This window comes from Staurois parvus, unplaced genomic scaffold (assembly GCF_062004578.1).
Source record: "Staurois parvus isolate SC_StPar_1 unplaced genomic scaffold, SC_StPar_1.0 ptg000194l, whole genome shotgun sequence".
NCBI lineage: Eukaryota > Metazoa > Chordata > Amphibia > Anura > Ranidae > Staurois > Staurois parvus.
In genome coordinates this window covers 615,256-639,734 of record NW_028317990.1, presented here as the reverse complement: position 1 = coordinate 639,734, position 24,479 = coordinate 615,256, and the positions used below count along the sequence as shown (strand labels likewise).

The window sequence follows — 24,479 nt, the reverse complement described above, 5'->3', positions numbered from 1 at the left end:
AAATTATTATTATTTAATGTGGGTTGTTCCCAGAGCATCGCAAAGGAAATAAATGACAATAAACGCTCAATGGCCATGGGACAACATTTTCCACCATCACTGTTTAACATTCAGATACTACCCATCAGATACTGATCATAAGAGGAAGCTGTTTACCCATGCATTATATATGAGATGATTGTCCATCACCTTGAACATAGACACATAAACAGACATTTAAATGATTTCACTACAGCCATTAATAAAATATTTGGTTACTTTAGCTTTGGTTCCCGTCCTTCTGTTGTAAACTGCCAGCAGATAAGTCCGATGAGGTCATGAACCTTGGCATTGGCAATCGTGACTACAGTCATAGGTAAAAGCTTGTCTTGGCTGGTTTGCATTGACAGATAAACATCAATTTTCTTGGTGGCAGTTGTACCCACATGACCCTGTAAAAAAAATATAACGTCACATCAGGAAAGATATAGCACAGGAAGCATTGGTGAATGTCAGATGAAACTGAAATCTCAGTAATGATTATGCTGTGCGAGTTAACATGTCTTTGATTGTTGCTTGTGCCATTAAAAAGAGTTTAAAGCAGGACTTATAAAGGCATTAAGCTAAAAAAACTTTCTGCAAGCAGCTCCCACCGCCTTGGTCCCACACCTCCCCCTCATACTTATCTGAGCCCAATCTCGATCCAGTGATGTGCACGACAGCAGAGGCTCTCTCTCTCTCCTCATTGTCTCAAACACAGAAGTGGGAATCATTGGCTCCTGCTGCTGTCAATCACAGCCAGTAAGGAGGGAGTGGGGGGAGGGGGGCAGTGCCAAGCTGTGCTCTGTGTGCCTTATGGACACAAAGAGCAGGGCTCGGAAGCAAGCATGCACCAGTGCCCCACAGCAGCGGCTTGCTATGGGGGCACTCAACAAAAGGGAGTAGCCAAGAGCGCAGGCAGGGGGCCGGAGAAGAAGAGGCTGTGGGCTGCTCTGTTGAAAAGCATTACACAAAGCAGCTAAGTGTGACATGTTTGTTATTTTAAAAAATAAAAACTTTGCGTTTACAATCATTTTAACGGTTTCTGAGCATTACAAACCGAAAATGCTATAAATTCATTTTAATATTTACTATCAATTTCTCCATGCTTTATTTTGTTGAGAATTCAATTTGAAAAACACCCCCTAGCATTTCTAGCCAAGGCCATCATGTGTAAGGGCAGATGATTCATGTAGCACCTACTTCCTGGAATCCATCTGCCATTAGTTTAGGTATGCAGGCAAGAGGGTGTGCTTAGCTGATAAAGCCCCTCCTACCATGAAAGAAAAATGCTCCCTTTTCAGAGGAAAAAAAAATTATGCCCATTAAGACTCCTGGGATGTATGACACAATTTTGGCCTAGACCAAAAACCAGGAAGCAACTGAAAAAATGTAATAAAAACATAAAACAAGCATATATAATATTCCTTCCTATCTATGTACTATGGCAAAAGGATTTAAACAGGTAATGCTGATTGAGAGAGTACAGTTCTGCTTTAATGCTAATATAATTTTGCCAACTAATTTTTGGAAGTAATGTATTAACTGGTGGGTATTTGCGCTGACTGATATAATTATAAAGTATTAGGCACATATTACATTTAACTACAGAACCTGTGCTGTTATAATTTTAAGTCCCATACTATTGCTGGAACCCATCAGTTTATGATTTCATCTAGCTGGATGAATAAGAATTTCCAAAGAAATTGTGTTCTGACACCTGGTGGAAGCAAATGGAAATGTAGAGCAAAAACAGGCTGCAGGGACAACCCCTCTTAAAAATTATTCTCTGATAATATTTGCCTAGGCAGGGAGAACACATAATTCCAATGCAGATAGTGTCCCTGTGGAGACCTAAAACCAGGAACCCAGTGATGTAAAGCTAGAGTGACAAGCCACCTTCCTACTAAGTATAATGTACTGCACCCAGAGGATAACACTATAAAAAAAGCAAAAAAAAAAAATAATTGCACTGTACATAGGCAGAGCAAGGACTGTGTTAAAATCCAAATCGCTGCTTATTTGAGAACTCTGCCCTGCTCTATATTGTTCCTGTTTAGTTGTGGCGGCTTTATTTGCTCATACAAGTATCGCCATCCAATGCAACCCACTTTGTGGCTTGTACTCAATGCCTTTGTTCCGTGCTGTTATTTACGCCCCAAGATGATATCACGCTGTGAAATAAAGTGCAAGTCGCTTTTTTTTCCCTTCTCTTTTACAGGCTTGTAAATAAACTTGCATCGGGAGTAAGCGGGTTCATTAGGGATCTGGACATTAAACCAAAGGAAAACAGCCACATAAAAATTGATTTGTTGCTTATCTACATGGCCAAACAAGGCTGAGTTTATTTATTTATTTATTTATTAACTCTTTCTGAAAACCAGTTCAGGCAAAACGACAAATGGACAGTGTAATGCAACTTGCCCTAAAAAACGCTGGATTGAAACACATTCAAAATTAACCATTTAAGAATCATTCATGTGCAGATTTATATTTCACATAAGCCATGCAAAGGTATAGCAGAGATAGGAAAATAGAAGCAATTGAAAGTGAAGGTTGTTTGTAGCAACCAGATTCAATGTTTTTGTTACAGTGCAAGTTAGCTCCTGATTGGCTACTTAAACATTTCCTCCACTTTTGATTATATTCTTAGACTAACCTATCCTTTCTCCCCCTTTTTAACAAACCCTTTAAATAATTTTAGGGTCTCAGGGAACCCCTGTTCACAATTACCTTATCTAAAACTCATGGTTCATTAACATGATGGTCAGTGGAAAGACTGCTCCTTACACTGGTGGTCTATAGGGAGAATAGGAAAATGAAAACTGGCTTCAATGGTTACTTATCTGAAAGGCAGAAATTGCTCATAGCTAAAAGTAAACCCTAGAAACCTCTGGAAGAACCCTCATTGAGAAAAGGTGGACTAACCTAACATTCAAAAGTGATGGAACTAATCTGAGCCCAAGAGATCGAGAATGAACACTAGTTCTGAACTAGTACTGAATGCTCAAAGAAGCCAAAGAAATCTTTATGATCAGTCAGCGACTGCAACTGCCTCTTCATTGGCTTACCATGCCATAGGTTATCCCCCCTTCAGTACATCAAGAATGCTGCTGACAGACTCATCCACCTTACCAACCATGCAGTGTCTGCTTCCCCTCTCAATGCCAATTCCTCCATTGGCTTCCCTTCACCCAACAAATTAAATTCAAAATACTAACCACTACTTACAAAGGCACCCACAACTCGGCCCTCAGCTGTATCACTAACCTAGTCTCAAAATACTAACCTCATCGTTCTCTTTATTCCTCCCTAGACCTCCTGCTATTTAGCTCCCTTATCACCTCCTCTCATGCTCGCCTCCAGGACTTTTACAGAGCCTCTTCCATCCTCTGGAACTCCTTACCCCAATCTGTCCGACTATATCCTACTTTGTTCACGTTTAGGTGATCCCTGAAAACCCTTCTCTTCAGAGAAGCCTATCTTCCCCTCCACCTAACAACTGTACTTTTATTTTCTCACTCAACCCTCCCTCCTAGATTGTAAGCTCTAACGAGCAGGCCCCCTGATTCCTCCTGTATTCACTTGTAGTGTAACTGTCCTATCTGCCCTTATGTTGTAAAGCACTGGCAAACATTTGGTGGTATATAAATCCTGTATAATAATAATAATCATCAGTGATTGTACTCCATAATAAAGGGGACCACCCTTTGCATCATGCAAGTCCTGGCTGTTTGCTATCAAGAGAATGGTCACGGCTTCTAGGACATATAGCTCAAATGTTTTATAACACTAAAATAAAGAGATTAGTTGCACAAAAAACACAGCAATAACTCCCTTCATATGTTACATTTTTATCTCATGTACATCAAAACCTGCCAGTACAGAAGAAGCCAAATAATATTCCAGGGCTTGTTTCCATATGTTGTTCGGGCATAATGCCAAATAATGAAAAAAGTAATATTTTCAAAATAGAGCAGGTTTTCACACTGCTTTGTGGCACACTATGAAAAAAAGCGTTCTGATTTTTTTTGTTGAGCGATGGGTCCTACTGAAGTCAACTGAGCGTGAACCCTTAAAAATGCAGCACATCTGAGCATCCTTGGTGGCATTAATTCAATGTATATTCCCATACCTTTTTTGTATGAACATACCTTTAGGTTAAGTCAATATATCTAAAGGAAAAGTCCACCCCCAAAACAATTCTACAGTATTGTTAATAAAGTAAAAATAACTGAACACAAAAGAAGGATGAATGCAGGAACTAGAATTTCACATCGGGTGGCCTTAAGGATAGTGATAAACATGATAAACATGGTGAATGACTGAACTTTAACATCTATACATTATCATCTATACATCCATACATCTATAGCAAAAGAAATACATTTTGGAGAATTGCCCCTTGGTATACACTAAATTAGCTCACATTATTACTTATTTTATGTTGTAAAAAGAAAAAGTAAAGGAGGGGGTGGCTCATAAACAGCAGACAAAGATGCACTCTACTTCTGCATTCCACTACCAGTACATTGCTAAGCCAACGCCACCACTCCTGCAGCCGTTATTTATCCTCCATAGGAGAAAAGCAGAACCCCTGTCCAGCTACCAGCAAGAAAGCAGGTATAAAACCTTGGCTGCAGATGTTCAATGCTACTTAGAACATGCCAGGCCAAGTCACCATACCCATTATGGTGGACCAAAGGAGGAAAACAGGTAGCAAAGGTAATCAAACAATATTTTGATAAATGTTTTAGGTTTAATGTATCCTAAATGACCTGTCCAGAACTAAAAAACATCACCCAGCTTTCAAGACTCTCTGCTTAGAATGTACATATAAGTGTGACTTGGCAGAGCGATGCATTAGGTTAGTATTGATAATTTTCTTTCACTCATTAGCACTCAGTGAAGTGGCAACTTCTTGGACATCTTTCTCTACACTACATCCCTCTGCTTCTAATCACTCTTCCCCACTCATCCCCCCAGATTTGCCATCCAACACAGGAGATCTGTCTCTGACCTTACAGACTGTCAATGTCAAAGGCCGCTGCAACCCAAACAAGAGATCCTAATAATATCATCTTCACAATGAAAGCATTAAGGTGGCTGTATTTCAAGAAACAGATTTTCAAGCAATCAGCATACCTTTTTGGAAAAAACTCACAGATCATAGTCCTAGCACAGATAAAACTAAAGGAATCTTTATTGAATAAATCCCTCACATTCACAAAGAAGGAAATACCTCTCTAGGCAGCTATATCATTTTCAAGCACATTTCAATACTATTTTAATATGTTATTTTTTCTGTCCACGCCCCCATATTTAGTAGCCTGCTCTCAGGTACAATTTCATGTAACAGAAAGATTTGGAGGTTGAACGATGATCTAGTTCACTTTGTGCTGAAGAGATTAAGAAAGCCATCTGCAACTTTGTACAAGATCATAAGGGTAATGAAACAGTGCAATAGGAGGCACTAAAATGTGTTTTATGGGGAATATTCATAACACATGGAGCCAGACTAAAGAAAAAGAGAATGTCTCAAATATCTAATCTGTTTCATCACATAACTAAACTAGACATAGCCCATAAAAAGCATTACTCCATAAATCATACTATGAACACGGAGACAAATGTGGCCACCTTTTGTCCCCGCCTTATACCACTCCTAAAAAGAAACTTATCTGAAATTTCAAAACACAAACAAGGAATTGTATCTTCTATGTATAGCATTAACAATAAGTATGAAGATCTTCCAGAAGATGATATGGACAATAATATATAAAAAAATATATCAGAGCCTCAGGTTACCTTTCTAAAACCATAGCTAACCTTGATACCATGTTTTAAGAAGACAAGATCTATTTGGAAATTCAGCTTTAAAGCCAGATATAGCTCATGATAAACAATATCAAACTTTAAAAACTAATGGCAAATAAGCTACAAAAAAAAACATTCATATGGAATAAACAGCTTGTAGAAGGGGAGGAAACAAAGATCCACAAAACGAAAGTAGGTAGAAGAGACTCCAAAGACATGCTGGTAGGTTAATTGGCTCCTGTCTAAATTGGCACTAGTATGTATGAATGTGAGTTAGGGACCTTAGATTGTACGCCCCTTGAGGGTTAGGGACTGATGTGAATGTACAATATATATGTAAAGTGCTGCGTAAATTGAGGGCGCTATATAAGTACCTGAAATAAATAAATGAATAAGAGGATCCTTGAAGGCCCTTAGGTACAGTTTTTCCTTAGAACAACAAGCAGTACAGTAGTTACTTAACCAACTTCACCTACAGTGCTCAGGAAGAGCTGGGATGAGTTAGCAAGATCTATGACAGATGCAACTGACAGCCTAGGCATTTCATTCTTAGGATACAACTTGGCCATGAATGGTTGTAAAAGGCATTTTCTTCTGGGGCTCCCTGCCGCCACTCTCGCCTCAACTTTTTGGTGTGCTTCCTATGATGACGCACCTGCAGGCTTGGCCCCTCATCTATTGACAGAAACAGCATGGATTGGCCCTGCCCCCTGCCCTGCTGCTGTCTCCAAGCCTTTGAGAGGGGAAAAAGTTCTGGCTTCAGAATCACTTTCATCCTGCTAGATGATATTTTATATGAGAGAGCAAGTTTTCTTTTTTTTTTCACTTTAAGAATTAGACATCCATGTATCTGTAAGGCGTGGTCCCCATGCTGAAAGAATATTAATCTGTGTTCTGTCTAAAAATTAGGAAATTAGGAGAATGCAGATATGCACACTGTCACTCACAGCCATTATTATACACAAATAATCGGGAACAAACTGGAAGTGTTTCCTGATCATGTTACCATATGAGCCAATTCTGGTAATCACTTGTGTTTGTTTACAAAAAACCTTACCAGCTTCAGCTGTCGTCGTGCTTCACAAATGCAATAGTTTAAAACAGTAAGCAATATATAAATAAATAATTGCAAAGTTTTGTTATTTTTTTAAAACAGTTAAAAAAAAAAGTGTTTTTATTATCAATATTTGTAGTTTTAGATGACACGGGGAAGGATTAGAACTTCTTTTTTGTGCAACTTATAACGTTTTACGGTTCCTGTAAGCTTTGCTGGAGAGATTCTGTTACTGACTTTCTGGTGAAATGTCCAGAGAAAAGAAAGTGAGGGAAAAATCTCTTATAGAGCCATGGACAGCAGTAATTCCTGAAACGAGTTTTAACCTGTCCCCAAAACACAGAGGAATTTCAGCTTACATTTCACATCTTGGAGTACACTGCAGGGCACAGGTAAAGTATTCATAGACTCTAGGTTATAGGTTCGTACGATCAGGTGATTGGACTTACAAGGATATGCCCACTGGATGCCCTTCCTAGAACTCTACTCCAAGTGTTCTCAGTTTTGTAACAAGGAATGCAGAGTAACTAACGAATGAAAGGGAGGGTGGCCTGTGTCCTGTACTATTATTATTATACAGGATTTATATAGCGCCAACAGTTTGCATAGTATTTACAACATAAAGGGAGACAGTACAATTACAATACATTTCAGTACAGAAGGAATAGGAGGGCCCTGCTCCTGGAGCGTACAATCTAAAGGAATTATACTACAAGATATGAAATGTACAGGCAAGTCAAAAGCCCTCCTATCTTATTCATATAGTAAAGGACACAAACAAAGTATTTATAGACCCTAGGACATTCCCAATAAATGAATGAATGAAAAGATTGGGCAACCAAAACTGTGCCAACAGGCTCAATAACAGCAAAGGTCAACAGACCGAACTTCAGAGTGCTTCTGCTGGAACCATGAGGCCAAAAGCTGCAACTGCTGAAGACTGGATGTCTGCCTGGTAGAATTTGGAAAAGGGATGAACGGAGCACCAGTTGGCAGCCCTACAAAGCTGGGCTACATAGGCCTCATGCCGGAATGCCCAGCAAACTCCCACTGATCTGGTGGAATGGGCACATAAAAGTGCAGTAGGAGATTTGTCACAAAATGTAAGCTCTAGTGAACAGATTTCTTACCCATCGAGTAGGGTGTCCCTCATGAAGTCTTGAGGACAGCACAAATAGGGAATCTGTTTTCCTGATCGAGGCTGGTGCTTTGAGGTAGACCACATACGGCACTGACTATGTACAGGCAGTGCACAGAAATTTTCTTTGGGTGCATTGGAGTAAGGCTTAAGGATGGAAGTACAATGTCTTTATTGAAGTAAAAGATATCACCTTAGGAAGAAAGGATTGTTTTGAGTGACTACCTTGTCATTGTGAAGACTGAGGAAGGAGAGAGAGCCACCAAATCAGTGAATTGTCTGAAAGACGTAATAGTGACCTAAAAGGTCACTTTGCAAAAGAGGTCATCTAAGGGGACCTCCCTGATGGGTTGAAAGGGTGGATTCTATAGGGCAGAGAGAACCAAGTTGAGATCCCAAGGAAAAACAATGTGCTGCAAGGTAGGCTTGATGCAAAATACACCTTGAATAACTGTTTTGACAACAGAGGGCAAAGTCAGAGGCTGAAAGAAATAGAATTTTATGCAGAGACTGGTGTTAAAATCAGGTCCTGCACTGATGCAAGAGAAGCATCATCACTCTGAGGTTGAGTGCTGAGTGAGCCTTTGGCAGAGCAAGTGTCCACCCTGAGGTCTTGCAAGGGCTCTCCTTTGCCTGTTTTTTTCCTGGGGTATCTACAAACTAGAGTGTGGCATATACGGTAAGCGTATCTGGAAGGAGTACACGGCAACCTGGGTGTAGACCTTCCTTTAGCGAAGTCCTTGTGGCAAAATGATTGGAGGAAGTGCCTGAGTACCTTATAAAGGCTCTAGGTGGAAGTGGCAGTTAAGTGTGTGACCAGTGGTGTGATGTAAAATCTGATCGTCCACCTGAGACTACTCTTTGAGAGGGTGAATTAACCCCAAGTCTCAAAAGTTTATACTGTAAAGCAAATACATTCCAAACATAGCCCTGTTTGTAATCCTGTTGTACCTGTTCTAAACAATGGACTTTATATAGAGTCCAGGATTCACTCATCAAGGTGGGCATACCCCTGAAAGGGTATGTGGAGTCTGGGTTCTTTAGCAATGGACCATGGCCCTGGACATGCACAGCACCCTGCGGATGACTACGTGCACCGCACTGCAAGTGCCAAGGTAAGCACCCGTCCAGGATCCAGTGCCTGAAGTAATATTACAGGCCATCCCCATAGCGTGGTATCCACGTACAGTGCCCAAGGTTCTGCCAAGGTTGAGTCAATCCAGGTGTACTGCTTCTATTTGTGATATCATAAGGTAGTGAAAGAGATGATTGAAAAGTTGATTGAAGAATTCAAATATGAAATAATAAACTAGTAAAGCAAAGAGTGATTTCCCTGCAAGAGAGAAGAGGTCCATCACCTTAGGACACAAGCAAAAAACTAAGGACTCACTGTGCAATTAAGGAAAGGGATCTAGCATCCAGGTCGTGTGCCAAGCAGGTGCCCTGCTGCATTGTGAACACAGAAGGTTGCTTGCTAGGCATGGTTGCCATTCAGATAACATTCTGCATTTTCTCTATGAATGCAAAGTATTCTCTGATTGGACGAGGTGGAGAGGCAGGACTGTGACATCACAATCCCAACCTTATCCAACCAGGAAACACTTAAGAAATTTCAAACTGTTCTTGAATGGTACCCATATCAAGTGGGTGACCTTCTGTGTTCAGTAAGCAGCAGGGCAGACCCTCAGCATGGGACACGGAGGTTAGTATGGCACATGTTTACAATGATCCAAGCCGGATGTAACTACATGTAAAACATGGCATATCTAAACTGCAGCTTTAACTTTCCTGAGTAATCTGCAGATTACTGTTGGGAAAGTAACTTAAAAATACTGAAGACAACATAGGAAAATGTAACAAGTAAAGAACAAGCATTTTCTGAAGAAAGTTGGCACTGGTGGTCCTCATCTTTTTCCCACAACTGCTGTACTTTAATTAATCCAGCTGCAATTTCATAGTAAATCGGTCTCAATCTTTTTCATTGTTCCTGTTTTGTATGGCCTTGTTGTTTGTCTGATCAATTTCCCCCTCTGATTGGCTGGCGTAGAATTAACATCTCCTCTTAACAGAGAACTCATGCCTTGCCAGAAGAATAAAGCTGACAGCTGCAGCCAGGTAGGCTGAAACAAATTTAAAGAAATAGAACAAGGGGTTTTAAAACAACCTATGTTAAGAATATGATTTTAATTTGCTTAAACAAAACAAAAAAACATTACAACTACACGAATTATGCTAAGACACATATGTAAGCCAATCTCATTTACAAAAACCTTTAATTAAAAAAAAAAAACTTTTTTCTTTTGTTAACATTGTCTACATGTGCACATTCTTGTATTCAGCTTACCCCTGCACATGTTTTATTAAATATTAAATGGTCCTTTCCACAAGTGTCTTTAATTGTTCTTTCCTCTTTTTTCCACAAAAAAAAGGAAAGGAAAAATATTACTGGTTTGGAAATGTGTCTAATTTAAAAAGTCTTGTTTCAAAATTCATGAAAGCCATTGCCTAGAGTAACATGTATATAGTGGGTGATGTGAAGAATGGGGGCATAGATCTGTTCAGCACCCCTCCTCTACAAATTCAGTGTGTACGTGTGGCAGGATTTAATGAAAGTCTACTGGGGAATGTGTTCCTCTTCTCCATTACTGGCTGATGGGGCTTGTGGAAAGGTTACGGTGTAGTCATTAACATGCTCCTAAATTATACAGCAAATTTGAAGCACTCTTGAAATGACCTCCAAGACAATTTAATTCTAGACTTGCTGGGAAAGTGTTCTGTTAATGCAGCTCAAACTGCTGATGTCCATACAAAAGTGAGAAGCACTTTCAGGTTACATCGAGATATATACACAAAAATGTATGGACCCAAGTATAAATATGTACAATAGACAGGGAAATCAAAGCTAAGGGCCTTTTTAAGACTCTTCTGCCTTAATGTCATGGGTCATTACTGTTGTCGGTCCACTCACACCAAAGAGTGGAGAGATTACAATGGACCATGAACCAGAGGCTTAAACCCCCCCCCATTCTGATAGATGCTAATGGAGGCGCACGAGGTCTGTCTAGGTTACAAGAAGGATTCAGCAAAAATCGTATCCGACGCATAAGATTTCCAGGCAGATCAAATAATTTGTTATCAATTAGAATTCTGCACAGTAAAGTGGGTTGGGGTGGGGTTGGGATTCAGCATCGCTCAGTACTACGGCTATTATTTAATTATGAGGCCAGATGGTTTAAGGCTTCGCTAGGCAGAATCTGCCGTGAGAAATGCTTTATCTTCATTGCAATCATCACTATAACATCAGCTCCAGGGCTGAACTAACGCTCATGTTTTATTCCAGCCGTTTGTAGTGTAGAAGTTAATTATGTAACAAAAGAGAGGGTGAATGGGCCTGCACCATCTAACATTACACCACTCTCATCATCCTTTTTTTTCCCAGAATATATGTATAGAATAGCACAAATTGAACCATACTGGAAAAACAAAACTTTCCGCAAATCTTCGTTAGTTTTACTATAATTATTCAAAATTCACCATCATTCAGACACTTTTACAGACACAGAAAACACCAAAATAAATTTAACTTATTACACAAAGACTTCATAAGTTATAACACGAAGGAGCAAAAGAGATTTAACCTCCATATACAGAAAGGCTTCTTCACAGTAAGAGCTGTGAAAATGTGTGCTATACTACTTCAAGAACTAGTTCTGGTCAGCTCAGTAGATTGTTTTAAAGACCACCTGGATGCATTCCTAAATGAACAAAATATAACTGAATAGTAGCATTTATAGGTAATAACACCAGAGGCAGTTAATCCAGGGAACATCCAATTGCCTCCTGGGGAATCGGCAAGGGTTTTTTTTCCCTCCCTGATGAAGTGAACTAGACCCATGCTTTACTGGGTTTTTTTTGCTTCCCTTGGATCAACTGTGGGTATGGGATTGTGTATGTGAAGGTTTTCTATTTATTATTCCAGGTATTTACATTTATAGGTAATAACACCAGAGGCTGTTGATCCAGGGAACATCCAATTGCCTCCTGGGGAATCAGGAAGAATTATTTTGCCCTCCCTGATGAATGGGTATGGGATTGTGAACGTGGTGGTTTTCTATTTACTATTATTACAGGTACTTACAGTGCCATCAATTTACGCAGCGCTCTACATATATAGTACATCAGTCCCTAACTTTCACAGAGCTTACAATCTAAGGTCCCTAACTCCCATTTATACATACAAATACTAGGGCCAATTTAGACAGGAGATAATTAACCTACCACATGTCTTTGGAGTGTAGGAGAAACCGGAGTCCCCAGAAAAAACCCACGCAGGCACAGGGAGAACATGCAAATTCGAGGCAGGCAGTGCCGTCATTAGGATTTGAACAGACGACCCTCGTGCTACTAGGCTGAATCGTTAACGTTTTTATCGATTGGTTGAACTAGATGGACTTTTTTTCAACATATGTAACAGAGAAAGATAAGCATTAGCAATCTCCACTGTATCAAAGTATATTCCTGATGCCCTTTGGTACTTTTTGTGCAGCTCTTGCACCCCAATGGTCAGCAGTAGGAGCCCTGATTTTTAAAGGGTTAATAGCGGTGATCTATAAAAGCCTTATTTAACATATCCCTGGTTGCGTCCCTGTAGCATGTCCACAGTCTCTGAAAATAATTTCCTCCAGTATGTCTACAATCTCTGTCAAAGCAAACATCAAAATAAGCAGCACCAGACCAAATGGTAAGGCCTCATTCACATCAGGTGCAGTGGGACTGCACTGGGCACAAGACAAGGTAAAGCTCCTCGTGTCTCCTTATCAACCAATTCACACCAGCCCCTTGCAGAGATGTGTTCTAAAAGAAGCATGGCATGAAGTACTTTTTTTTCAGCACAGTGTGGTGTGACGCAATCCTTCACATCGGCCACCGCACTTCAGGCAATAGAACACACAGACATTTCAATAAATCTTGCTTAAAAAGTGGGTCCTAAAGGAGTCCAAATCACTTTAATGATTCACAGATAAAAGAAAAATAAAAGTGTCCTTGCTCAAAACACTCCCCTTTCATCAGGGCTTGAGATATAATCAGGAACCTAAATGTACTTAAATAATTTTCTTATATTAATCTTTATAGAAAAGGTGTTAATAAATCGGGGAGACTATAACTAGTAGTGCCATTGCTTTCGGCAGGGATAGGCTTTACTATGGAAATGCTCTTTTTAGAGTCCAATCAAGAACTCCAAGTTCTTGCTTCTCTCTCAAGCCCTGATGAAGGGGAAGTGTATATGGCCCCTGAAATGTGTTAATATATATATATTTATTTATTTATTTTTATAATCTGTGACCCAATAAAGTGATTTGGATTCCTTTATGACTTGTCTGGCAATTTTTCTATTGATGTTTGCTTTGGACGATTTTCTGGGTAGCCAATGTAGGGAGATTGCGGGTATGAGCTTCCCATCACAGCCAGTGAGCTCCTTGAATAATTCTTCTCTTTTTCACTACCCTGCTTGAATAAGGACTGAAATCCCAGCATCTCTTGGATTTTTTCTTGCCAGTTTCTTACAGTTTTCTCTATCATTGCATATACTGAGGTCTTTAAGTGACGACTTTACCACTCATAGGTTCACAAGAGCTGATATATATAAACTGGCTTTCTTCTGTTTTTGAACGATGTAATTTTGGAGAGCATGGATGTGTATTTGTAAACATGTCATAATCACTGTAATACTAATACAGTGGTAGAGTTTTTTTATTTTGTATGCTTTACGTTACACCTAGATCACAACCCACAAAATATAAAAGGTTTTTAAAAAATCTTTCCCTAATGATGTAACTACATCCATTGATTACATTTTCTTGAATAGCTTAGTTGCTATAAAAGCCTGATCCCATTCCTTGATTCAACAGTTCAATGCAACCCTTTAGAAGAGGATCGGCTATTTAGGACCCAGGAAGAGATAATAAACACTTTCAACTGTCAGAAGTGCTTGTTATACTACAAAGAGATTCAAAATGTTGATGAAATAAATTTCCGTGCAATAGGCCTAATTTATTCTCTCTCACTCAAGAGATGAATATTTCCCCCATGTGAATATATTCAACATGACAGCTCAACTGTAAGGTGGAGTGCAATGGATTCCAGGGTAAGGGACAGGGCAGATGTCTTTTTTTACTTTATAAAGAAAAGAAAGAGACCAAAATGCTTTTTGATTTTTTTCTCAAACAATTTAAAAAAAATATTAAAATAAATGGAAAAACTACTTAAATAAAAACACTTAAAATAAATAAAAAAAAATAATATACCATTTGTCTTAAATAAAGCCCTAAAAATAAAATACTTATTAAAAAGAAGGTTTTCATTCTTTTCACTGAGTTACTAAATGAAAAATGTAATGTTAGACATTCACTTTTGATTCAGTTTTCTTTAAATTGAGGTTTTAAATTTCATATTACAAGCAGCAATAAAAATGCCCTCACCTCTATCACTTTTTCAAGGTATTCTATCTAAAAATTCATAATATCCATCCACACTTACCTAAACTGATTTCAAAAGGAACATAATGTAACTAAGAATTTAAGCATTACAAGGAACTCTACAATTTAAACTTAGGAATAATAATTCTTATTTTATCATATAGTGAAACAGATTGCATGAAAACATTGCATGTCCATTTGTACAGGGTGCTCAATCTTGTTTCATAATTGTGCACGTTATTGTCATAACAAGTACAAACTACAAGCATTAGACGCTGCACATATTTAAAAAAAAAAAAAAAAACTGGCCACTGTACAATCAAATTTTAACAAGCATCACAGAATTTTCAACTTAATATGTAATAAAAACAAATTAATTATAGCGAAAGACAATGCAGCAAAGCAACACTGGAATATTTTTTTCTTTTTTAGAGTATTTGTGTGTTAGAGGCGTAAGACTAGTCTCTTTTTATTATTATTGTATAATAATAATAAAAACAGACTATTCTTACATGTCTAACACACAAATACTGTAAAAAAGAAAAAAAAATCCAGTGTTGCTTTGCTGCATTGTCTATTTCGCTATAATTAAGAGATGCATGTTCAATTCCTCAACAGTTCTAGTTTTTCTAATGACATAAATCTGCTCAGCTGCTTCGCCAACGTGCTAAATAAATATTCAGCAGCTCACATATCATTGTGTTAATTAACCAGTGGTGTGGTGGACCCTCTGGAAGGAGACGGAACAACTTGGGGCAGGGAGGTACAGGTGCTGTCTAAGCTGGATACCCATTCCAGCTGTCAGATAAAGATGGCTCTGTTCTTAATATTCTGTTAGAACACCAGATTTGAAGGTGGAACACAATAAATAGACTTCGCACAATGATCATCTATGAGCCCAACAAGAGGTAGGCATAAAGTGACCTCAAAATAAAACCGACTATCACATTTTCACATACTTGCACTGATAAGGGAGATAAAAAAAAAAAATGGTTAAAATGAAAGCCCTTTAAAATATCTTTACCTTTTTTTAACTTCAGACAGGGGATTTACTTTTTATATTTGTATGTGTCATGATCTGGGATCAGGCCAGTGACTGTAGAAGTAGAGAGGTTCAAGCAGTAATCAGCTGGATAAATACAGAAACAGATCCCCTAGAACAGCGGTTCTCAACCTGGGGGTCGCGACCCCTTTGGGGGTCGAACGACCATTTCCCAGGGGTCGCCTAAGACCATCGGAAAACACATATTTCCGATGGTCTTAGGAACCGAGACACCGCTGCTCTGTCTTGCGATCTGTGGGCGGGATGATATGCTGCCCCTGTAACCTGGCCACACCTCCGGGATCACTCAACAGCTCCGCCTCCTCGCCGCTGATTGGCCACCGGAACTGTAGCTCAGGAGAGGCACACAGGCGGCCAATCACCGGCGAGGAGGTGGAGCTTGGAGAGGAGGAGCCGAGCGGCAGAGCGCGCAGATCGAAGAAGATCGAGGGAGCTGCAGGGAGCTGCGAGGAGGAGAGAGGCCAGAGAAGGAAGACAGCTGACAGGTAAGTGCAAATTTTGCTTCTGCAGGCTGTAGATGGGAGAGGGAGAGAGCGAGCCCAGGCTGGAGCAGGGGTCAGCAAGGTAAGTATCATTGGTGTCAGTGGGAGGAATAGTGCCCCATCATTTGTGTCACTAATACCAACGATGGGGCACTATTCCTCCCCCCACTGACACCAACGATGGGGCACTATTCCTCCCCCCACTGACACCAATGATAGGCACTATTCCTCCCCCCACTGACACCAACGATGGGGCACTATTCCTCCCACTGACACCAACGATGGGGCACTATTCCTCCCACTGACACCAACGATGGGGCACTATTCCTCCCACTGACACCAACGATGGGGCACTATTCCTCCCCCCACTGACACCAACGATGGGGCACTATTCCTCCCCCCACTGACACCAACGAAGGGGCACTATTCCTCCCCCCACTGACACCAATGATGGGGCACTATTCCTCCCCCCACTGACACCAACGATGGGGCACTATTCCTCCCCCCACTGACACCAACGATGGGGCACTATTCCTCCCCCCACTGACACCAACGATGGGGCACTATTCCTCCCCCCACTGACACCAACGATGGGGCACTATTCCTCCCCCCACTGACACCAATGATAGGCACTATTCCTCCCCCCACTGACACCAACGATGGGGCACTATTCCTCCCACTGACACCAACGATGCGGCACTATTCCTCCCACTGACACCAACGATGGGGCACTATTCCTCCCACTGGCACCAATGATAGGCACTATTCCTCCCCCCACTGACACCAACGATAGGCACTATTCCTCCCCCCACTGACACCAACGATGGGGCACTATTCCTCCCCCCACTGACACCAACGATGGGGCACTATTCCTCCCCCCACTGACACCAACGATGGGGCACTATTCCTCCCCCCACTGACACCAACGATGGGGCACTATTCCTCCCCCCACTGACACCAACGATGGGGCACTATTCCTCCCCCCACTGACACCAACGATGGGGCACTATTCCTCCCCCCACTGACACCAATGATAGGCACTATTCCTCCCCCCACTGACACCAATGATAGGCACTATTCCTCCCCCCACTGACACCAACGATGGGGCACTATTCCTCCCCCCACTGACACCAATGATAGGCACTATTCCTCCCACTGACACCAATGATGGGGCACTATTCCTCCCACTGATACCAATGATGGGGCACTATTCCTCCCACTGATACCAATGATGGGGCACTATTCCTCCCACTGATACCAATGATGGGGCACTATTCCTCCCACTGATACCAATGATGGGGCACTATTCCTCCCACTGACACCAATGATGGGGCACTATTCCTCCCACTGACACCAATGATGGGGCACTATTCCTCCCACTGACACCAATGATGGGACACTATTCCTCCCACTGATACCAATGATGGGGCACTATTCCTCCCACTGACACCAATGATGGGACACTATTCCTCCCACTGACACCAATGATGGAGCACTATTCCCCCCACTGACACCAATGATGGGGCACTATTCCTCCCACTGACACCAATGATGGGGCACTATTCCTCCCACTGATACCAATGATGGGGCACTATTCCTCCCACTGACACCAATGATGGGGCACTATTCCTCCCACTGATACCGATGATGGAGCACTATTCCTCCCACTGACACCAACGATGGGGCACTATTCCTCCCACTGATACCAATGATGGGACACTATTCCTCCCACTGACATCAGTGATGGGGCGCTAGTCCTCCCACTGATACCAATGATGGGGCACTATTCCTCCCACTGACACCAATGGCGGGACACTATTCCTCCCACTGATACCAATGATGGGACACTATTCCTCCCACTGATACCAACGATGGGACACTATTCCTCCCACTGACATCAGTGATGGGGCGCTAGTCCTCCCACTGATACCAATGATGGGGCACTATTCCTCCCACTGATACCAACGATGGGACACTATTCCTCCCACTGATACCAATGATGGGGCGCTAGTCCTCCCACTGATACCAATGATGGGGCACTATTCCTCCCACTGCAAAATTACAGTTCTGAAGTAGCAACGAAAATAATTTTATGGTTGGGGGTCACCACAACATGAGGAACTGTATTAAGGGGTAGCGGCGTTAGAAAGGTTGAGAACCACTGCCCTAGAAGATGAGTTTTGCTGCATGCCAACGCCAGGTTGTGGCCCTCAGGATTGCCCCACCAGGAAGAAAGCAAGCAGGGGTTGGGTAGAGGATGAAGCAGATAGGGGACAAGTGGAAGCAAAGTCGATGAACAAGCCAAAAGGTCAGTAATGAGAAGTAGCTGGCTGGAATCAGGCAGAAGTGTAGTCTATGAACAAACCAAGGGTCAGTAATGAATGATAGCAAAGATAAGGACAGCAACAGGAGTGCAATGAACAAGATATTGACTGTGGACAGCACAATAATCTGGCAAACAGGAAATGCAAGGATGTGGCCTAAATAGGAAGTTCAATAGGAAGGAACAAAGAGTTCAACAGACACAAGGTATAAAACAGCAATGTCAACAGGACCATATACAAGGAGCTGTCCAGCATTTCAGGTGGAACATCGAGAATATCCACAGCCAGACACAGCAGAGTGCCAGGTTCCGATCGGACATACTTGAATATATCACAGCAACCTTTTTGCTATAGTAAATATTTTAGGCCAAGATATACCTGTAAAGAAGTCTGTAACTACTTTGCTCCAATGATAAATCTTCTGTGGGAGCCAACACTTCTGGAAGTGTCAATCTCGTGGGTCCCAGCAGCTCTCACTGCTGACAGCTGCAAGGGACCCAGGAGACACACTCCAGGAAGTGTCGGTTTACTCTCAGACTTCGGCATAGGAGTGGCTTTTTTTTTCTTTTTTTTTTTAATTGAGAAACTTTTAAATACACTGAAAGGAATTATGCTCTATATTCTGGTTGAGCTGAACGCGTGTCCTACCCACGCCCCCACTCATGGCTGCGGCTGTCAATCACTGGGTCCTGGCCGATAATTACGGGGAAGAGGACTGTTTTGTTTACCCTGTCAGCTCGGGCACACTGCTTTGGATAGCCATCCAAAGCAGTGTGCTTACAGTGAAGTACACAGGCACCATCCCCTAGTAAAACACTCCCTGCACATAGTTAACCATTTGATCGCCCATCATGTTAATCCACTTGGGGATTGGTGCCACTGGGGATGTCAGTGACAGCTAGTCAGTTCCCCCCGTGTCAGAATGTCCGCTGCAGTCCCACTGTAAGTCTGATCACTTTCACGTAAACCAATTAATTTACACATATTGAGATTTTTTTTTTAGCAAAGACATGTAGCAGAATACATTTTGGCCTAAATGTATGGTGAAATTTGATTTTTTTACATTTTTTTTACTGGGCATGTTTAATAGCAAAAAGTCAAAAATACAGTTTTTTTTCGCACAATTGTCAGCCTTTTTTTTTTAATAGCGCAAAAAATAAAACACGCACAGGCAATCAAATACCACCAAAAGAAAGCTCAATTCGAGGGGAAAAAAAAGGCCGTAAAATTAATTTAGGTGTAGCATTGCAGGACCGCGCAATCGTCAGTTAAAGTAATGCAGCGCCGTAACACAAAAAATGGCCTGGTAATGAAGGGGGGTAAATCCTCAGGAGGGCAAGTGGTTAAAGTGACACTAAACTCTGGTTAAAAAAAAAAAAAAAAGAAAAAACTCTACTGAAGTATCTAAAGTACCTTCTATTGCCTTTTCCAAATCTCCAATTTTTTTTTTTTTTGCAGTTATAATTCTGTTAGAGGCTGGCTATGTTTGTTTTCCATGGTCCCACTGTATTTAGGAATGTAGCCATCCTTTTATGCTCACTCCCAAGATGGACTAGGGGCTCTGTGATCTGTAGTGTGCATAGAATCGAGCACATGACCGCAGTTAATGTGCTCTGCTCATTCCAAACAAACAGAAGTGAGGGGGGATATGAAAAGTTTGGGAAATCACGGAGGACATAACAAGGAGGCAGAACAGCATATTAAGAAACAATTTGCAAAACAGATTACAGGGCCATTAAGCAGTGGATGTATATGGATCATTTTAGGAGAATATGGATATCATTTAGTGTCACTTTATGATTAAATGTATTTTTTAAAGGCAATTATGTAAGTACTGGAATTTGACTTGGTATCAGCCTCTTGCAATCACCTAAACAACAGCAAGTGGGCAAGGAAATGTCTGAATAAAGAACATGCTAATAGGAGATGGCAGAGAGAGAACGGGGATAAAGATTTTTTTTTTTTCACTTGCCATAAAGCTTTTTTTATTCAGTGCTTTACTGGCGCTCAGAATGGGGCCCAGCCCTATCTTATGGATATACCCTTGCACATGCTACATAGGTTTAGGGGTAGCAAGCACTGAGCAACTGGAAGGCAACCTTAACTGCGCCAATAAGCCAAAATGGCAATGATAAGTAAGCGGTGTCCTTCAATGAACTATTAGAGAAAAAAAGTGTTATGACACAAAAAAATCCTATTTTTCCCCAGCATTGGCTGGAGGACACAAGACGTTATTCTTCAACACATGGCACATCAAAATGCAGACCCCCCCTACCTTCCAAAAAAATAAAAATAAAGGGGGGGCGGCATCAAGGCTTAAGAAAAATAGTGCGACTAGAACACACTCACACACTCCAGCCTGCAAGACCTTATGTCTGAAACTAGTATCCACTGATGCAGCCTTACACACACTCTTTGAAAAAGTATAGACAAAAGGCCAAGTAGCCGCTTTGAAAACATGAAAGCAGGAAGCCTGGAGCTGCTGAAAAGGCCAGAAAGCATTTTATTTTAGGATCCTAATATACAACTTACCACACACTTTACAATCTCCTTTAGATCTATCAACAACTATGTAGCACCTACCTAACTGAACACAAATTGATTAGATAATTTAGGTTATCATATTACACAGTTTTGGTAAATCTTAAGTCAACTATACAAAAATGTATTAGCAGATAGACATGTTTATGGTGGGCTTTACCCTTTAACAAAGGGTGGACTCCGCCAGTGATCCGCTCAGCAGGGGATCTGTCTGCTGATCCCCGCTGAGCAGGTGAAAGACAGGTCCATGTCTGTTCTGCTTATGCAGAGCAGACACAGTCCACTCTCCTCTATGGGCAGTCAGAAGTAAACGAACCGCCTGTCTGTTTACATCTGACTGCCATACAATCCAGCCAGACGGAAGAGAAAGGATCGTCATCTGTTTGTTTTTAATGGATCGGATATAGGCAAGTGTAAACAGACACATGTCCACAAAGAACGGAGGTTCCGATTGGGTCCACCTGTCCCCGTTCATGTGAAAGGGGCCTTAAGAGAATAGGGCTGAGACAAACTGGGGAGTCTATATGGAGATGGTTGCAGTGGAGGCAAGGGACCCCCTTTGGGAACCATCAGGGACAACAGAGTCTGTGGTTCCAAAGAAGGATGTAGCAGTAGGTTTGACAGCCTTTACAACATCAAAAAAAAAAATTAAAAAGGGAGAGAGAGGAACTCTTTTTTTTTTTTGCAATCTGCAAAAACTACCTTTCTACCTGAGAACAATTTGTAAGAGTTTAGAAACCTGGTGTTCCAGAGCTGCTCTAGCTTGAGTGCTTGGCAGGAAAGTGCAAGAGGGCTTGGAGAAGGCCTTCCATGTGCAAAAAAAAAAAAAAAAAAGACACCTATGTGTTTTACTATCAAGAGGACTAAGGGTTTGCAGGTCTGGAAAAGGTGGGTACTCTTGTCCACCAGAAGCGTTATTAGAAATCTCTTAGCAACCAACATGATTCAAGCTACCAAGCTCCCTGCATCCAGGTAGATGTCATAGTTGAATTTGACCACCAGAATTATCTACTCTGACAAATATGGAGAGTAGGTGGTGTTCTCACTATCCTAGAAAATGTCCAGTGTCCATAAGGATGGTGACATAATACTGCAAATGGGGAAATTCATCCCTTACCCATTTCTTCTGTCTGGTGTGAATAAGCCAAGTATACAAAGGGATTTACCAGGAGACCCATGGAACAATTTTTCAATTGCAATGCAGAGATTTGTACAAAGGACAGCCTAAAGGACAAAAACAACTGATATCCAAGAAAGTTAAAATGACTATATAAACTTATATAAATTAAAAGGGATCAAAAAGGTATGAGCTCCCTTTGCGGCGGACAGGGAAAAATTAGCTAATGGACTATTTGCAAGTATCTTCTTTTTTTTTTTTTTAAATAAATTATCCATAGGATAACCTGCTTTTAAATAATAAAAAAATGTTCACTGGTCATTATCTCGGTACAGATTCACATTTCATGTGAATATAAAATGCTTCATGATGTTTTAACCCTACAATCGGCTATACTTAAATAAATCAATTAATTGCCAAAAGAATAAGGCTAGTATTTCAGGTTTTCCCTGTACATCTATGAGCAAGCGTCTCACTGAAGTGTTTTAATTGCATTGTTCCATTTGCAGAGTAGCCTGCTTTGCCCTAACAATCAGGTGAAACTTTGCATTAATATGCTTGGATCAGATGTGTTAATTTGATGTAACTTTTTTCGCCTTGACAATGTGTCATTAATTTGTTTGTGGGCCGGCCTAGCTCCGGAGCAGTGACAGATTCAAATGCTGGGTTTCTTTATCCTGATCTTTTTTTTTTACGGCACGCCCCAGCCTGCTGCTTTCCTATGGACTGCTGTTAATTTGTAATGAAGTGGCATTCAGGAGGGCGCCTTGATTTTTAATTCTGACTGTGTCAGATCCTTCAGGAAAATTACAAGTTTCTCTCGTTGCAATTACTGCCAAGCTCCACTGATGAAAGGTTTACGAAAACTGCGCCTTTGTGAAGCAGGCTGGATGTAATCGGCTGAAACGGGTTTATCTCGACAGAAAAACAGAATGTGGGGTTTTTCTTCTTTATATAAAAGGCATCTCTTAACCCTTGGAAGCTTACAAACTCCCCCTCTGCCGTAAAATCTCAATTTTGCTGTCAACTTAATTAGCGAGTACTGTAGAATAAGAATGGTAAATAGCTCGACATTAGCATAACATGCCACAAATACTGTAATGTGGAAAATAGAAAGAGGTTGTGAACAAAGGTACAGCTCAAAGGGCTCTGAACCCTACAGTCATAACCGCTAGAGTACTCCCTTTTTCCACAATGTGTTCAATCAAAAAATTATTGAAGTTCATTGATATTGAAGGAATAACAATTGTTAGTACCTATAGCTTTCTAGTGGGGAAATCTTTCAGGAATCTGTTTCCAAATGCGGGATAGAACCAACGTTCTGGAAGATCGCCATGAAAGCCTATTATACTGTATAATTTATCTTTTCTTGCAGAACTCATTCCCAAAATGACACCTCTACAAATTATTTCCAGCAAACATTTTAGTTGGAAGATATTTAGGGTTTAATAATTAACAAATTTGTTAAATTATGGAACTTTGGAGGGAAACTCTCTACCCAACACTGGGTCTTAAATCCATAGATCTGGCTATATAATATAATGTTAGCCATCAAGTACCCTAAAGTGATCAATATAAACTAGCATAAAGCTGTGTTATGCACACATACACCTATGTGTATCAATACATTAAAAAGATGGCAGGGAAATAAGTGGTGTCATTTTGCAATACCAAACATTTAAGAACTCAATGTGTGACTTATACTGCTATACAGGGTCTGCATGTTTAACCCCTTCATGCCTAAGGGTAAAACAAATCTAAATGCCTAAGCACAATTCTGCACCGTTGACATGTGATAGCAAAACCGTACATATCATCACAACTACTTTGCACATCCAGGTGGATTATACCTTGATTTTTTCAGGACAAATTGGGCTTTCATTTGGTGGTAAATGGTAATGGATATCTCCTGATTTTTTTTTTTATTATCAAAGGAAAACTGGCCAAAAATCGTAAATAAAATCCTTTTTTTTTATTTAGATATGTGTTTCTTATTACGACCATAACCTACCACCAAAGAGCAACCCAAAATAAATTCTCCAGCTCTTGACGATCGCAGCGATACCATATATGTGTATGTTATTTGTTGTTTGTACCCGTAGTACAGCCCAGAAACCATAGTGCGCATTTTGTTTTTGTCTTTTTTTTTTTTTTTTACCTAAAACACACTAACTGACACTGACATTAACACTAACTGACACTGATACCAATTTTTTTTAAAATCCTGACCTTTGACCCTGACCTAAACACTAACCCTGGCACTGAACTAGATCAAACCTTGATCTAGGTATTTTTTTTTATTTTTTATTTTATTTTTTAATATTTATTTATTTATCTTTTTTTTTTTACAAACTTTTTTTCTTCTCTCTGACAGGAGTTCGAGAGATACAATGTATCTCTCTTCTCCATTCATAGAGAGAGAGAGAGAGAGAGAGAGAAAAAAACAAGG

General features: G+C 40.7%; 1 protein-coding gene across 3 annotated transcripts in view; it reads right to left on the bottom strand.

The window, feature by feature from the left end:
* Positions 1 to 24,479, bottom strand: part of MAPKAP1 (MAPK associated protein 1) — a 307,717-nt gene that overhangs the window by 198,853 nt on the left and 84,385 nt on the right. For all 3 annotated transcript variants that reach the window (XM_089677866.1, XM_089677867.1, XM_089677868.1), the window contains one exon: positions 259 to 431. In XM_089677866.1, coding sequence (XP_089533992.1) covers positions 259 to 431 — 173 coding nt within the window. The remainder of the gene's footprint in view (positions 1 to 258; positions 432 to 24,479) is intronic.